This window comes from Archocentrus centrarchus, chromosome 8 (genome assembly GCF_007364275.1).
Source record: "Archocentrus centrarchus isolate MPI-CPG fArcCen1 chromosome 8, fArcCen1, whole genome shotgun sequence".
NCBI classification, from domain to species: Eukaryota; Metazoa; Chordata; class Actinopteri; order Cichliformes; family Cichlidae; genus Archocentrus; species Archocentrus centrarchus.
Genome location: NC_044353.1, coordinates 19,144,800 through 19,161,048, shown reverse-complemented (window position 1 = coordinate 19,161,048; position 16,249 = coordinate 19,144,800). Strand labels below are relative to the sequence as shown.

Below are 16,249 nucleotides of genomic sequence, written 5' to 3'. Positions count from 1 at the left end.
TCAGGCTCTTTCCCCTGCCTTTGTCCTCCTCTCCTCTCCCACAGGAGACCATGAGGTGAGAGTACTTAAGATGAAGTATATGTATGTAAAATTACCTGTTCATGTGAGTGCATTTGCAGTTTATTTAGATGCCCAGAAAAGTTGCTATCTCCAGTATTTCCAATTTTTAAGGTGAATGGTGTAAACGAGTCTCATCAGAGAGATATAGTGGTTGCGAAAAAAACAGAAGTCTACGGGAAAACGGTCCTGGGGCTTGACCTCTGCAAACGCTTTCCTGATGAGTTTATGTCTCAGTCACTCATTTAGGGTCATTCTGATTAAAACACTAAGTCTGTTTTGTAAATTCTTGTCATTCTAAGGTGCAGAGAGGAGGATTCTCAGAGTATGCTCACTTTTTAATCACAAGTCATTGAGCATGTGGTTTCACAGTCAGATCCACCCCCCCCCGAGTGCTTTTTTCTGGTCCTCAAAAAATGGAAAGACAAAAAAAAAAAAACTACACTAATCAACCCTCAAATCCACTGCCTGGACTAAACAAAATTCCCAAAACTATCTCAACACTGTGAAAAATGGTGCTCGAAGGAACATTTTCTTCAGTATGGGTCTTTCAGGTAAGCAGCGGTCAGCTCGATCAGGTGTTTGAAACACATCGCTTTCATGGATATCATGTATCATAGCAACCACAGCATCTCAGCACATAAAACACTGACACTCCAAGCACCCCCACCTGGGCGTTTTCAGATGATCACCTGTTTTCAACTGGCAAAAGAAAGCTTTGGGGCCTAGTTTGATTTATCGGGGGCATAACAAGTTTCCATATTCGTGGTTCAATCGAGACCGCAGATGAACTGACTGACTGGTTTATGAATGAAAAATAAACTCCATTACTCAGATATACCGGTCACTATTTACCTGAACAACCTTTACATTCACTATATTGCCAAAAGTATTTGATCGTCTGCCTTCACATGCATATGAGCGTGAGTAACATCCCATTCTTAATCCACAGGATTTAAAATGATGTCAGCCCACCCTTTGCAGCTATAACAGCTTCAGCTTCTGTGGGAAGGCTTTCCATGAGGTTCAGGAGTGTGTTTATGGGATTTTTTGACCATTCTTCCAGAAGCACATTTGTGAGGTCAGACACTGATGCTGGACGAGAAGGCCTGGCTCACAGTCTCCGCTCTAATTCATCCCAAATGTGTTCTGTCGGGTTGAGGTCAGGACTCTGTGCAGACCAGTCAAGTTCTTCCACACCAAACTCGCTCATTCATGTCTTTATGGACCTGCTTTGTCAGCCATGTTGGAACAGGAAGGGGCCATCCCCAAACTGTCAAAAAGTTGCGATCATTAATGAAAAAATGAAGCTGAAGCATTTGGAGTTCCTTTCACCGGAACTAAGGGGCCGAGCCCAACTCCTGAAAAACAACCCCACACCATAATCCCCCCTCCACCAAACTTTACACTCAGCACAGTGCAGTCAGACAAGTACTGTTCTCCTGGCAACCACCAAACCCAGACTCATCCATCGGATTGCCAGACTGAGAAGGGTAATTCGTCACTCCACGTCTCCCCTGTTGTAGAGTCCAGTGGTGGCGTGTTTTACACCACTGCATCTCACACTTTGCATTGTGCTTGGTGATGTAAGGCTTAGATGCAGCTGCTTGGCCATGGGAACCCATTCCATGAAGCTCTCTGCGCACTGTCCTTGAGCTAATCTGAAGGCCACATGATGTTTTGGAGGTCTATAGTGACTGACTCTGTAGAAAGTCAGCGACCTTTGCACACTATGGCTTGGTCACTGTCGTTCCCAGTTGCTTCCTTTTTGTTAAAATAGCACTAACAGCTGACTGTGGAATATTTAGTAGCAAGGAAATTTCATGACTGGACTTGCATCCTATCACGGTACCACGCTGGAATTCACTGAGCTCCTGAGAGCGACCCATTCTTTCACAAATGTTTGTAGAAGCAGTCTGCATGCCTAGGTGCTTGGTTTATACATGCATGGCCATGGAAATGACTGGAACACCTGAATTCAATCATTTAGATGGGAATACTTTTGGCAATCTAGTGTGGCTTTCACTAAAGAATGCTTACTCACCGTAAGTATTATGTCAGAACATGGCTGATTAGTATATAATTATAAATAAGCTGTAGGTTATTTGTCAGCTGCCATGTTCAAATGGACCACATAGCTGAATAGGAATCAACAACACATTTTGTTTGTGTTTGTGTTTGTTCAAACACAGTACAGCCTTCAGCCGTGCCTTCTGCCTTTTATAGGCAGGACTACCCTCATTAATATTTCCACACACTATCTGCACACTGTTTGCTTTAACCTCCTGTAAAGGTAAAATTTGCATACTTGAATTTGCGTCCAGCAGGAAATCTGTTTCTGGTGGTAAATATGTGGACAGATGGACAGTCAGGTAAAAAGGGAAGAGGTGTGAGGATGACTAAGAGCTGCGCTGCAGTCTCTTCCTGGGTGACCCTCAAACTGCGCACACACACACACACACACACACACACACACACACACACACACACGCAAGCAGCAGGAGCAGGAAGGAGGAGCACACGCTTCACAAAACTGGCACACAATCTCTAACCCTTTGCTTCTCTCTCTGCTGCCCTGTCTCCCTGCATCTTTGTCCTTGCACAGAAATAGCATAAATATTATTCTGAAGCTGGGAAAATCCCATGTGTCCATCCAACACACCCACACACCCCCACACAAAGCAATGTTAACAGATTACTACAGATTGATGTAAATGACTAAATGCATTTTTCAAAATTTTCTGCAATTCACAAAGGAAAAGATTCAAGAAAATAACAGGCTCACTGTGATCACTCACAGTAATTGACAGCTGCAGCAATAAAACTCAAATACATTAATGTTACATCATTGATGGAGAAAATGTGATGAAATAAAGGTTCACCTTCTCAGTATCAAAGAACAGCCATGATGATATTGAAGGTCTCTGCCAGAGAAGTATCATCTAAAACTGAATTCACATCTTACTGTTTTTTTTTTTACGTTTCTCAGTCCTCGTACGTAAGGACACCTCACAAACACGCAGGCTAAGACTGACCCGGTGAGCTCCAAATCCTCCTGCGTGCACTGCACATTGTACTCACCTTATGTGGGTCAAGACTGATATCTCTGACTTAAACCATTCCAGAAATAGCTCTGGAAGTAATCACCACAGAATTCATTAAGCACAGCTGGAGTGGTGAGATGCGTAAAGATGAACGCTTCTGCTCTCAATTCCCCCAGGGAGAGTCTTTCTAGCCACGATAGACTGCTGAGTGTTGCACAATCCACACAAATACACACTTGCCTTATTGATCTATTAGATGGATTATAGTATGTGACACTAAATATATTACACATTGTCATGGCAATTGATGGTTTGGGGAGATAAGCCTTGTTCACAGTAATGGGGTTAAATGTCTCCTGTTCGGCACAGATAGTGTCTTTTTATATAAATCATTGCTGCGGCATCTATTATGAATGAAGGAAGGTTTAACATGCTGCCATCTTCCACCTCATAAGACACTGCTGTGATAAAGAACAGGCTTTTATGGCTCGCACTGTGTCAGTCTGTACATGGGTCAAACAATCCAAAATGAATGCAAAGACAGACTGAACTGTTACACACGAACATAACCCAGTCATTGAGGGAAAAATAAACACACACTGGCACGATACTGGGAAAGAAAAAGTCATTTTGTAACAGATGCTCAGACAGCGTGGCAGGAAAGTTATCAGCATGTTTGTGGCAGCACTGAGCCAGCCGTTTATTGCATCTTGTCAGATATCTCTTCTGTTTCTCCTCTCACTGCCATTTCTGGAAACCACAAAGATTAAATCACAGTGCTGCGATTGCTCCTGCCACTCTCAGTTGCTGTTTACAGACACAGAGGAGACGGGCAGCTCTTCTCATTTCTCTATGTTGCGGAACCTTGGCTCATCTCACCTCTGTCCTCCTGCCTGTGACCCAGAAACTGACCTCAGAAGGAAGTGTCAGTTCCTAAAACGCATCACAAGGAGACAAAGCTTGCAGGAGGAGCTACCCTTTGCAGCTATACACCAGGATAATCTAAACTATAGCTGCTGGAGCTTTGTCTCTGTTATGAACACTGTTTCATTTATCTGACAGAGGTTACAAATTACAGCTGTAGAGACCATAACAGACGCAGGTGATACACACATCTCACAACCACATGACAGCTCTTCAGCATTAGGGATGTCTTGTTTTGTCAAATGCCGGTTGCCTCGGACCTTTGTGAAAACAAGAAAGAGGGAAAAACCTTTTTTTTTTGGTTTTTTTTCCTCCAAACATAATCACACATATGCTCCGTCTTTGGCGTCTTCATCATCTCTCCCTTCGAGGCCTCTCCTAATGCTCTTTTGCCTTTGTTTGGTAAAACACAGTGTCATCTTATTACACTGCATTGTGTCTCAGCAAAAACACGCAAGCAGCTCCCCGACAATTAACTACCCACTCTCAGCTGAGTAATACTGCAGAGCCTCCAAAGAGACCCCTTTTTAATGTCACCAGATGACATTGTGTTATGCAAGCAAAACACTGTGACTTGATGTGCTCAGACAGTCTGACAACAGGAAAACATTGCACTTGTGGTGGTCAATACTGTGCGGAGTCTGTCACATACTGGCTATGAAAATGGCATTCTTCCTTTTTGCTTTGTGCTTCAGGGTGCGATCACCAAGCGCTGCTGGTCTGGCATTTCCCCGCCTCATTAATATCTTGATTTAAACTGTCTTTTGAGCTCACAAACGATCCACCCAGGCAGGCTGATAGACGCACTGTCGAAGCGATTGAGAATGTTGAATCATCAATTAAGGATTGCTTGGAAGAAGCCTTGCTTTGTGTTATCGGCCTTTAAAAAAGGGAAGTTCCGAGGGTAAACTACGTGTCAGATATTTGGCACATCACAGGCAATGTGAGGGCCAAATACTGTTACCATGGTAACCTTGGCACACCGTGCTGACATATCTGGCACGAGTTTATAGTAGCAAGTGAACATGAGGGAAAAGATATGGAAAATGTATCTTGCGAATCAAAACTGCTTTACAAGATGTGACACAGGGCAGGTTACGGGTGTGAGAGAGACATCTGGTAGCAATTTACTGAATAAACACAAATCTGGCAAAGGAATATTGCATGCGTGTGTGCGTTTGTGTGTGCACATGTATAAAAAAAACAAGTAAATATTAAAGAGAGAACCCCAACGATCTGCTATGGGAAAGCATTTGGCAAGAGTGGGGACAAAGAACTCCTTTACATATGCCTTTTGCATCATCTTATGTACGCTACTTCATTAGGTACACCTGTCCAACTGTTCGTTAACGTGAATATCTAATGAGTCAATCATATGGCAGCACCTCAGTGCTTTTGGGGCATGTAGACATGGTCAAGACAACCTGCTGAAGTTCAAACTGAACATCAGACTGGGGGGAAAAAGGTGATTTAAATGACTATGAGCACCTACTGGGAATTTCCCGCACAGCAACAGGAAGGCAATAACTACTCATCATAACCAAGGTATGCAGAAGAGCATCTCTGAATGCACAGCATGTGGAAATTTGAAGTAGATGGGCTACAGCGGCAGAAGACCACAGCAGGTGTCACTCCTGTTGGTTAAGAACAGGAAACTGAGGCTCAAATTTGCATGGATAACAGCAGATTGAAGAGGAGACAAAAAAAAAAACACTGCCTGGACATTGGGATGATAGAGCCAGAATTTGGCCTCAACAACATGATAGCATGGATCCATCCTGCTTCGTATCAACAGCCCAGGCTGTTGATGGTGGTGTAATGGTGTTCTTGGCACACTTTGGGCCTCTTAGTACCAGCTGAGTATTGTTTAAACACTACAGTCTACCTGAGTACTACAGTGGCTTTTTTTTTTTTATTGTGCATTCAAAATTTGAATTCATAGAATTGTCATAAAATTCAATCAATTTTCTACTGTGGCTGTTTCAAATTGAAAACTTCATCACTGCCTTTTAGAAGCAGCCTCACAATCAAGGTGAAACTAAAAACCCTTTATATGCTTTCCCGTAATCATCTATTCCTTCTCACTCCCAATCCTCTCTCTTCCTCATCCTCTTCTCTCTGTGTTGCAGAGTTTTAATGAGCGCTCTTTGTCTAGCACACAAACTGTGGCAATCCTCTTAACAGTGAAATAGAAGAAAGTCTTGTGTCCCGCTGTATTTAGGGGTGCTAACTGGCACACAGATTAAAAAAAAAAAAAGCCTTCTGGGCACGGCTCTTAAGGTCCTACAATTCAATCTGACAGGCTACCAATTCCCCAAATAATAGAAAGAACCAATATTTTTTGACAGTGTGTGACTTTAGTGACCTTTGAAGCACATAAATAGTACTGAGAAATCTGCCACAAATTGAAAATACGCTACCAGCTGTCTAGGATAATAGAAGAACAGGAACCATGTTATTTGACTATAAGACATTTTGTTGTAAGGGAAATTTACTCCCTCTTTAATCATTTTGATATACAGTACAAGACTGAACAGGACTGGGGGGGTGAGGGTGGGGGGGTGTAATCATCAAGAGCGGATGCGATCAGATAAAATAAAACGCACATCGACACTGCCCAGAAGAGCCGTTACCATGATAACAAAATGGAAATGGCCCACTTTGTTCCTACAGCGGTCGAGCGAGAAGCTGAGAGAAAGGAAAGGGAGACAGACAGCGGGAAAATGAAGGACGGTGGGGGCAACAGAGACCCAACATTCAATAGTAGAGGGGGGACATTTTGAATGTGAAGCAGAGGCAGAATTACACATAATTATCCAGGCCAGCTAAGCTTCCACTCTTGGTGTAATTAATGCCATTGAGCTGGAAGAGGGTTTAAAATCGTTGCTATATTAAAAGAATGTTTCCATGATTTCTCCACATTCAACTATTCTAATTAGCCCCAAGCAGATACTTTCTCTTCTTCAAGCTGGGTAACTTTGAAGAGATGGCTGAAATCAGGTTTGAAGTGAAACTGAAAGGACTGCTGCGGGATTTTGATGTCAATCAAGGAATTGCTTGAGATATTTTGGTTGCCAAATACTTTCGTCAGACATTTGAAGTGAATCTTGGATGTTCTCCTTCGTGATTACTTTGTTGTTCTTCCGGGAGCTCAAAAAATGTGCTGGCTGTAAAAAACAAATTTCCTAGTCAAATAGCTCAAGGTATAATATCAAACATAAATGGTGCTCAGAGTGCCTTTTTTTTTTTTTTTTTTGCTTGACTTTTTTTTTTAATTACAGAGAGGGCAAAGCTTATAATAGAGAAGCTTCACTATCTGGCATTTCGTGAGCAATTCAGAATATTAAATAAGGCCTTAAACCTTTAATTTTATTTCCTGTAAATGTTACACAGTAAATACAAGTACGGCAGAAACAACACCCACAGAACAGTGAGCAGGAGGAAAAAAAAAAAAAAAACAGAGTAAAGCAACAAGACTCAGATCCTTTTTGTAGAGCAACCAAAGCAAATTTTAATGTATTAGCATATTTAGGCCATCTTCACACGCTAAGCAGAGTGGGGCAGGAGGCCCCTTCAGATCTCAACGGCATCACTTAAGAGGAGTAGTGCTGCACCGCAGACTGCTGCTGTGTAAGATATTTATTGTTTGGGGGCTCCCCATCAGGAGCCATGCAGCCCTCTCTGTCATGTTCCAACACCCCCGCATTTCTGCTCCTTGATTGGTCAGTGATGTCAACAGTTCCATTCAGAGCAGAGGACATGATTGGCTCTACACCTACGCGGCCACGGCGGTCTCTTTGGAGGCATATCAGCCCTTGTCATGCTAACTGACAGGTACGTGTCGCCCACAGGGGTAACAAATGTCCCACTGAGAGGTGGAGGAACCCACATCCGATGCACTCATCTGATAAAGTGAAAAAGATATCATCTCTTGATGAGAAGTAAACAGTCGCCGGGTCGGGACTGAGAGTGGGCAAACTGGATGCAGTTGGTATGCAAATATATTCCAATCACAACAAAAGCCAGGCTGGTCGCAGTTATGGAGATGCCACCATGAAAGCAAAGAGCTACAGACTACATGGAGATTACACACAGCAGGAAACATGCCCTTCTGAGTAAAGCAGTGGATATAAATGAAGTGAGGGAGGAGTGTTGCTTTTGGGGATCAATGCATAAAATCAATTCTTTATGCACAGACAGAAAGCTGCTTTCAGCTGCTCCCTTATTCACAAGGGGTCACCACAGCAGGTAGCTCTGCATGTTTGATTTGGCAGACTTTTTACACTGGATACCGCTCCTGATGCAATCCCCCCATCTCCCTCCAGGATCAAACTGGCGATCTTTCGCTTGTTAGGTGAACGGGTAAACCACCTTTATGCATAGACAATGACTTCAAATTTATCTATGGGTGAGGCTAAAGCAACTTTTTATTGTATCAGGTGCCCTCGCTCTTGTGTTTACTATATATTTACAAGATACTGGGTTTACTTATTTATGTTTCAATGACAAATATGCATCACATGAAGTTTATTATATTAATAAATATGTTATTCAAATGGATGGGAAACTTACATGAAATCCATCATGTAAACATATAGCCTAAGGGATGCTTACATATGTAACATCTGCTAAAATCACTACTGCTAAAAGAGTAGTATCAGAGTAGGAGGTATCTGAGTTTTTCCACATTTCCAAGAGTATGGTTGTGGTAAATGTTAATTTCCTCTGCCTTGACCTAACAACAAAGACAGAGTAGTTGTGCGTGGGAGCTACATCTCTGTGGACACAAATTGTCAAAACAAATTAAAATGCAAGGATTTATAAATTCTCTGCTCACAACATCTGTCACAATTTCAGCTTAAACAGGCGATCTGATGTTATTTAACAGCTAACTTCGGCACTTGAGACAGTATTATTTGGATGTGACTTGGCCACAGCTGAAAGTCAGTCACCATGCAGACATATTATGCACCCCTGTTTTCACTCTGCTCCCTTTCATCTGCTCCAAGTAGTCACACTGTTTGCTTTATCTTTGCCAACGCTCAGCAGCAAGAAGCCAAAATGTGTAAAAGTCCCCTTTGACTTCACCATCTCTTCGCCCTCACACTTCCACCAATACAATTACACATCTTCCTGTGTTTATTCAGTCTTGCACTTATGCCTTCACCTTTGCCTCCTTCTTAGTTTCCTTGTACACTGTTACTGCTTCTTTCTCTTCTTCTAACTGCCTCTCCCTCCTTCCCTCTCCTTCCTTCTGTCCAGACATGGTGCTCTCCCTCCAATGATGGCTCCTCAACTCTCCAGATGGCACAGTCATTTCCACAACTTCAAAGGCTGAAGAGTGCGTGTGTGTGTGTTTAGGGGGGGGTAGCAGAGCCTCCACCACAGTGACAAGTGATCCAACAAGCTGAAGCACACTCACTCACATACACAGGACTGCTTTCAGTGAGATGAGCTCATGCTGGAGAGTTCAGGGTTAGGCTAAACAGTTTAACACTGTGACATCTGGGCTGTGTATCTGAGTCATACGTTGATGTTCATGTTTTCACGTTTAATACAGCTTTAAATCCAAACAGAAGCAAAACATTAAACGCATTTCCACTGGCTATCCATTTGCATGCGATGTACCGATGAAGCAAAATAGCCTCTTATGTATTTCTGCATTATTTATCAACAAGTGCACTCACATTACTGAATATGTTAAATGGACCAGATCATACTTCAAACAAGACAGCTGGTTTTCACTCTGCAGCTTTATCTAATTAATTCCCTTGATGCATAAATGCAATTTTTACCATCTGGGGTAAAATACGTGTGTGACCTGTGACTAAAGCACAATTTCAGCTGTTTATTTACTGTGGGGGGCAAATACATTAGTATCAGCAGAGATCACTGTATAGGGGCACGGAAGAACAAGAAGAGGAAATGGCACATTCTGAAAATGAGGCATGCTTTAAAATGATATACTTTAGCTTAAACTCTCTGAGAACATATGGAGCAGCAGCATACCGTCAAGCAGGTTTTTTTTTTTTTTAATACAACTTTGTGTTTGCAACTGGGATTGCATTTGGTTTTGCTTGTTAAAGCAAATATTTACTCAGCCAATCAAATGCCAGTAACTCACTGCTTTTAGGCATGTAGGTGAAGAGAACCTGCTGAAGTTCAAAGCGAGCGTCAGAATGAGGAAGAAAGGTCATTTAAGTGAACGTGATTTAAGTGAAAGGTGATTTAAGCGAACGTGGCATGGTCTGAGTAATTTAGAAACTGCTGATCACTACAGAGAATGCTCTGAAAACAGAAGAATATCCAGTGAGCAGCAATTTTCTGGGAGAAAATGCCCTGTTGATGTCAGAGGTGGGTGAGAAGAGAACGACCAGACTGCTTCAACCTGATGGGAAGGCAACAGCAACTCAAATAAGCACTCGTGACAGCCAAGGTTTGCGGAAGAACATCTCTGCAAGTCACACAAGCTCACCTAACTTGGACAACAGAAGACTGGAAAAATGTTGCCTGGTCTGACGAGTCTCGATTTCTGCTCCAACATTCGGATGGTAGGGTCAGAATTTGATGTAAACAAAAGCACGGACACATCCTGCCTTGTATCAGTGGTTCAGAATGGTGGTGTAATGGTGTGTGGATATTGGCACACTTTGGGCCCCTTAGTACCGATTGAGCATCATTTAAACACCACTAATGAGTATTGTTGCAGATAATATCCATCCCTTTATGACCGTAGTGTGCCCATCTTCAGATGGCTGCTTCTAGCAGGCAGCATGCCACAGAGCTCTACTCATCTCAAACTGGTTTCTTGAACATGACAGTGAGTTCTCTGTTCTTACATGGGCTCCACAATCACCAGATCGCAATCCAATAGAGCACCTTTGGGATGCGGTGGAACGGGAGAGCCATGTCATGGATGTGCAGTCGACAAATCTGCAGCAACTGCATGATGCCGTCAATAAATTTATGCGTCACACAAAAACACAATGGCAGTGACTGAGAATGGGGATAAATAAATACAAGGGAGCAGAGCAATAGTGAGAGAAGGTAGCCGTAGTGATGTGCAGGTTGAGTGTATAATGGTGTTGGTCTACAGAATTTAACTCAGCATGGCCATCTGACAGGATGTATCAGTGTTGCTGTTTTTCCACTGCAGCTGAGAGAGCTAAACAATTTTTTTCTTTGACGTACACTAACCAATGTGCTGTAGAGAACATCGTAAAGTGCACTTTATAAATAACAAGGTGTTTTTAGGTGAGTCACATCCTGAGTGTTCCTATGGTGGCCTTAAATAAAGTAGGTTACAGTGAATGTGCGCGTTCAAGAAAACACAAGTAGATGTGAGGTTGCTCAGCAAAAAAAAAAAAAAAAAAGGTATCACTTGTAATCTTTTTATGAGTGATTCATTCATCATTAATTCTGTAAAAATGCATCGTGAGATAACCCCAAACATTACCTTTGTTATGCTTAGCAATAAACAGCCACCGTACTGGAAGCTGCAGGGGTTTGGTGCCTCACCCACACAGATCACTTCAGTAATAAAAACATTTCTTTTGCCATAACCCTACTTTAACAGGCTTTACCACTGTGTGGTAAGGGCAGGTAATCACAGGAGAATTAAAAAAAAAATGTTATCTGGAAGCTCTAGGCAGCCCTTAATCTGCCAACGCCCACAAAACCATAAACTATCAGCCATGCTGGATAAAGATGAAGGATCCCAGGAGCCCTGCTATATCACCTTTCTATTAACTCTCAGAGGCCAAATGTTCTGTTGGTAAACTGTATTTAACACACGTACCACATGCCACCTTTAGACAGCATAGATACGAGCATCACAGTAACTGTCAGCGTTGCAGGGGCACAAGTATTTTGACTTTCTGTTCCTGCCTCAGAGAAGCAGCTCCACAGAGATTTCATTCTGGAGCTCTGTGCATAAGTTTGCACCACCAAAGAGGGGGGGGGGGGGGGAAATGCCTCGATTTAAAGGCTGAGTAATAAATATTTGAACAAAAATGTATCTGAACTCTCCATCATAGTGTTCCACGTAATAACAGTCATGTCAAACAATTCTCCGTAGCATGTTATTTAACAATCACAGACGCCATTATGTAGCCATACTGTTAAGAAATGAGAGGGCACGGCACGCTCGCTGGGAATTATCTGACTTTGTGGTTCTTGAAAAGCAAAGCTTGTGTCACTTCCACACTTTCAAAAACAAAGTCTTTCTACATCCAAGAACATGTTTCTGTCAGCCTACTCCAAAATGCAGTCACTCCCAGCACTGCAAGCAGACAGCTCAGCCCCTGCACACATGTATAGCACTTAAAAAAAAAATGAGACATCTGAAATATATTACCATGTATATTTTAAAATATGAATGTGTATGCAAAAATATGTACATGCACACAGCATAATAACTCATATTCCCATCTACTGAAGCCTCAAAAAAGGGATGGGAATGTTTTAAATCCTGTAGTTAAAGCATGTAAAGGTCACATGTGGCTATACAGATGTGGGGCCAGGCCCACCCACTGAACAGACAGTTTATTAAAGTCACAGATCTTCTCATGTCGCTCCGTGACATGGCACTGCAGACGACACTGATATCAGTAAGTTTGGTGGAAAAATATCAACACATGCATGAAATGAAAAATACATTCACATTGGGTGCACTGCACCATTTGTCACAGCCCATTTTATTATCATGCTGGTGTTAAGTGAAGAGACCATGATGCCATACCTTTGCTCACCGCACAATTTTTACCCACTCTTTCATTTTTATGTTATTGGCATACAGGGGAATTGGAAGCGGCTGTGTGGTGTAGTGATTCGCCTTACATGTGGTTCTGGTTTGATGCCGGGATTTGGCGAAAAACCCAGCCTCAGGGGTCACAAGCTAGTGCACTCCTAGTGGCGGGCCTAAATCTGGATAAATGGGAAGGTTGTGTCAGGAAGGGCATCTGGTGTATAATCTACGCCAAAACAACATCTGCTACGGGAGACAACTTGGGAGATAAGGGAGCAGGCAAAGGTACCTATATACAGTGGTATTATACCTGATTGAGCTACAAAGGTTTCGTGCCTTGCTATATTTTGATCAGGCGTACTGTACTATGACTGGATGACTGCATGAATCAGAGATCGCCACTTTCAAAATACACAGCAGACTCGTTTCAAAAACTCCATCCACTACTTTCACATTCCCTGTTTTGTTTACTTTATTGTTGAGCCGCCAAAGTGGTGACCTGACCTTTATTTGATCCTGTAATAACCATCAAACTTTGCTCCCGCTGTATTCATCTTTGTCTCCCTCTTTCCGCGGCCTGTAGCCACAGTGTCGGATATCTAGAGAGAAATCTAAAACTGGCCAAGATGGAGGCCACGGGGGTGTTGATTTCAGGGAATATATTGCAACCTGACTCAAGAGACACAAAGTTCTTGGTCAGAAAAAAAAAAAAAAAACTAAAGCATTCGGCATTCTCCAGATAAACAAAATAATTCTGTCTCCACACACTGGACATGTTTACAATGATGACTTTGACACCCAGTCAGAGGGTGGCGCTGTCCAGCTGCCACTCCTGTCAACAACCTGACCACTAATTGCTCTGTGAGCAGCAGCTGAAAGGAGTCTTTGCTAATTAGGAACCAGGGTGGTGATATAAGCGACACAGAGGGCTGTATTGTATGGGACAGAGGTTACTCTCAGGTCCAGCTCTAATCTGTGTGCCTCTAGCCATAGTGTCTGAGGAGTACAGGGTACTGCTTCTCAGCTAACAGCCATGGCTCTTGGAATCATCTTCTGGTATGTTTTGTTGATAGTTAATTAGTTTCAATTACCTTTAAGTGAAATTTTAATTAGATTTTAATCAGAATCTGCCTATTTTACAGGGTTTTCTGGATTTCTTTACTGGCTGATAGTAATGTCGGTTCATCAGCTACAAAAGGTAGTCGCTTTTCTCAGTTATGATGTTAAGCCTAAAATTTTCAGTTACTATATAAACTTCCTCTCACTTCACAGGCTATGGGTATAGCTATGGATATCAGTATCCATTTAAAGCACGTCTGAGTAAACTTGTGGATGATGGAAACAAGGTTTTGACCTCCGATCGGAATAACCAGCAGGGTGTCGATAAGCAGCCAGCTGGCTTTGTATACAAACACCACAACAAACCTTCAGCTGAACAACAGCAGAATCTGGCTCCTAATCAACAAAACTTACAAAACACGCTACCCAATGCAGAGAGGTTTGCAAAACAGCAAATCCAACCAAATGCACAAAGTTCTCCAAAGGTAGAGGGACTTGTTAATGGTGAGACCAGACAATGGGGGCCAGTGAACCTTAACAAGCCACTCCTATTCCCTTTAAAGTCCAGCTATGAGGTAGCTGACCCATCTGCTGCAAAACCTCGATCTACACCGTTTAATGTTTATACAAGCACTTTACCCCACTCTACAAGCACTAGTGAAACTGCTCACACAAGTCAAACTGCATACAATGAGCCTGCTTCACCCTCAACCTTTCAGGCTGTGGCTTCTCCCAGGCTATGGCAGCCTGAACCAGTGGGCAATGGTATTGGGGTGTCTGATTCAGGTTTTGATTACAGAGGCCAGGACTTGAGCAGTGTTTCCAGTGCATACAGCTATCCAAGAAACAAACCCAATCTCTTCTTTGAGGAAGTATTTCAGTATCCCTCTAAAAGCACCGAGCCTCCTCAAAGTTCTGGTCCTGTCTCGAATGCTGTCGGAGGATACAGCGGAGGGTATGCAACTAGACACGCCTCCACACCAGTGACTCTATCATTTCCAAATAACATACAAGCCCAACCTTTCTATAAGTCTTGGAGGGGGGTTCCTTCCTTGTCTAAGCTCATTGGAGGCGGGAATCTTAAATTTAATCAGATGTTCCGCCGGCCACAAAATGCAGTGTTCAGCCCCCCAAGGGTCAAGGTTCCCGCAAGGGTCAAAGTTTACCAGAATGTCATGGCGCCGTCTAGAGGCTATCAACCGATCCTTCATCACCCACGCCCTTCAAGCTATATTGTCTTGTCCAGAAGCAGCTACCAGAAAGGAAGGTATATCCAAAGCAAAACAAGATACACTCCAGAATATCCTCTCAGTGGCTTGGAAGGTGTCATTGAGCCTGCACACAACTAACCAGCTGAACTGTCAACTGTGAAAGAACACTCACAGGTACGTTCAGTATTTCAAATTAAACTTGGGGAAAATGCTGGGCACTGAAATGGCTATCCAGCATATTGGCTATAAAATCTAAATGTCTGAAATATTCAAATCATTTCAAAGTAACTCTTCTGCAACGACTTAACTTCTGCTTTCTTGCTCGCAGATGTGCCCTGTGATGGAAAATAAACCTTTTAAGTTTAAACTGTTTACTGTGCAGGCTGTTTTTCCATGTTACTATATGTAGGCTCATGGAGTCACTATTTCACAACTGCTTATGCTTAAGTCGAGATATAGTGCTAAACTTGTCTCTTGAGTCAAACTGTGACTGGCAGGTAAGTTATGTGGCCATGTATTGAGTGTCTGGCTCCAGCTTTCACTAAAATGCATCCATGCACACATGCAGGTGGGTTACCTTGGCATTGAAATCCTTGTTTCCCAAATCCCCTGCAACAAAAAAGAAGAGAAGGCTAAGCAAACGGGGTTTGCTTTATTCAATATTGAATAAAACTAGTTGATGACATGCATTTGCAAGTCGTGAGCGCAGGAGAAAATTCGCCAGAGCTCTACTACAAACACCGCAGGCTCTAGAATATTTAAAAGCTTAAACTTGAGACTCTGCAAATGGCAGTGACCGAGGAAATGATGCTGTGTGCATGAGTGAAACTTACCATATGAAATCTGTACAGTGACTGCAGAACGTCGGCTGCTTGAAAAATCTCGCAATAAACTTGTGGTTTTTCACTTCGTGCACATTTTTCTGCCGCAAAGCACCTTTGCGGGCGAACCTGTTCCCAACCCCAGCTGAATCATTATAATGTAAAAGATGGTCAGCCATAATGGGGGGGAGAAGGGGAGAAAAAAAAAAAAAACTACTCCACAACCACAAGTTTGTTGTCCCGACCGATTTCTGAGAGTGATATCCCCCCCTCTCTTCACAGCTCTGGACAAATGCTGGTGCTTTCCTTGCTCTACAGACCGCACGCCTTCCCTCTGCCTGGACCACAGCTGAGCGCTTCTTTTTCATTCAAAGTGACGTCGGAGAA

The 16,249-nt window shown here is 42.8% G+C and overlaps 2 protein-coding genes across 3 annotated transcripts in view; one reads left to right on the top strand and one right to left on the bottom strand.

Annotated features, from left to right (window-relative positions):
- Nucleotides 1–16,193, bottom strand: part of prkcab (protein kinase C, alpha, b) — a 111,469-nt gene extending 95,276 nt beyond the window's left edge. For both annotated transcript variants that reach the window (XM_030734892.1, XM_030734891.1), the window contains exons 1-2: nt 15,875–16,193; nt 15,619–15,650 (exon numbers count right to left, since the gene is read on the bottom strand). In XM_030734892.1, coding sequence (XP_030590752.1) covers nt 15,619–15,650; nt 15,875–16,041 — 199 coding nt within the window. In that variant the 5' untranslated portion in view covers nt 16,042–16,193. The remainder of the gene's footprint in view (nt 1–15,618; nt 15,651–15,874) is intronic.
- On the top strand, nt 13,758–15,215 carry LOC115783906 (uncharacterized). Its single transcript, XM_030734895.1, has 3 exons — nt 13,758–13,827; nt 13,914–13,969; nt 14,044–15,215. Exons 1-3 carry the CDS (start codon nt 13,805–13,807, stop codon nt 15,177–15,179), a joined length of 1,215 nt encoding a protein of 404 aa, XP_030590755.1. The 5' UTR covers nt 13,758–13,804; the 3' UTR covers nt 15,180–15,215.
- Nucleotides 16,194–16,249: the final 56 nt, after the last annotated feature.

What these genes read in the sequence shown, in the direction of transcription:
- LOC115783906 (XM_030734895.1), top strand. Translation starts at nt 13,805, where the DNA reads ATGGCTCTTGGAATCATCTTCTG. An exon ending in GCTCTTGGAATCATCTTCTG is followed by an intron (nt 13,828 to 13,913) that starts GTATGTTTTGTT and finishes CCTATTTTACAG; the next exon opens with GGTTTTCTGGATTTCTTTAC. An exon ending in CGGTTCATCAGCTACAAAAG is followed by an intron (nt 13,970 to 14,043) that starts GTAGTCGCTTTT and finishes CTCACTTCACAG; the next exon opens with GCTATGGGTATAGCTATGGA.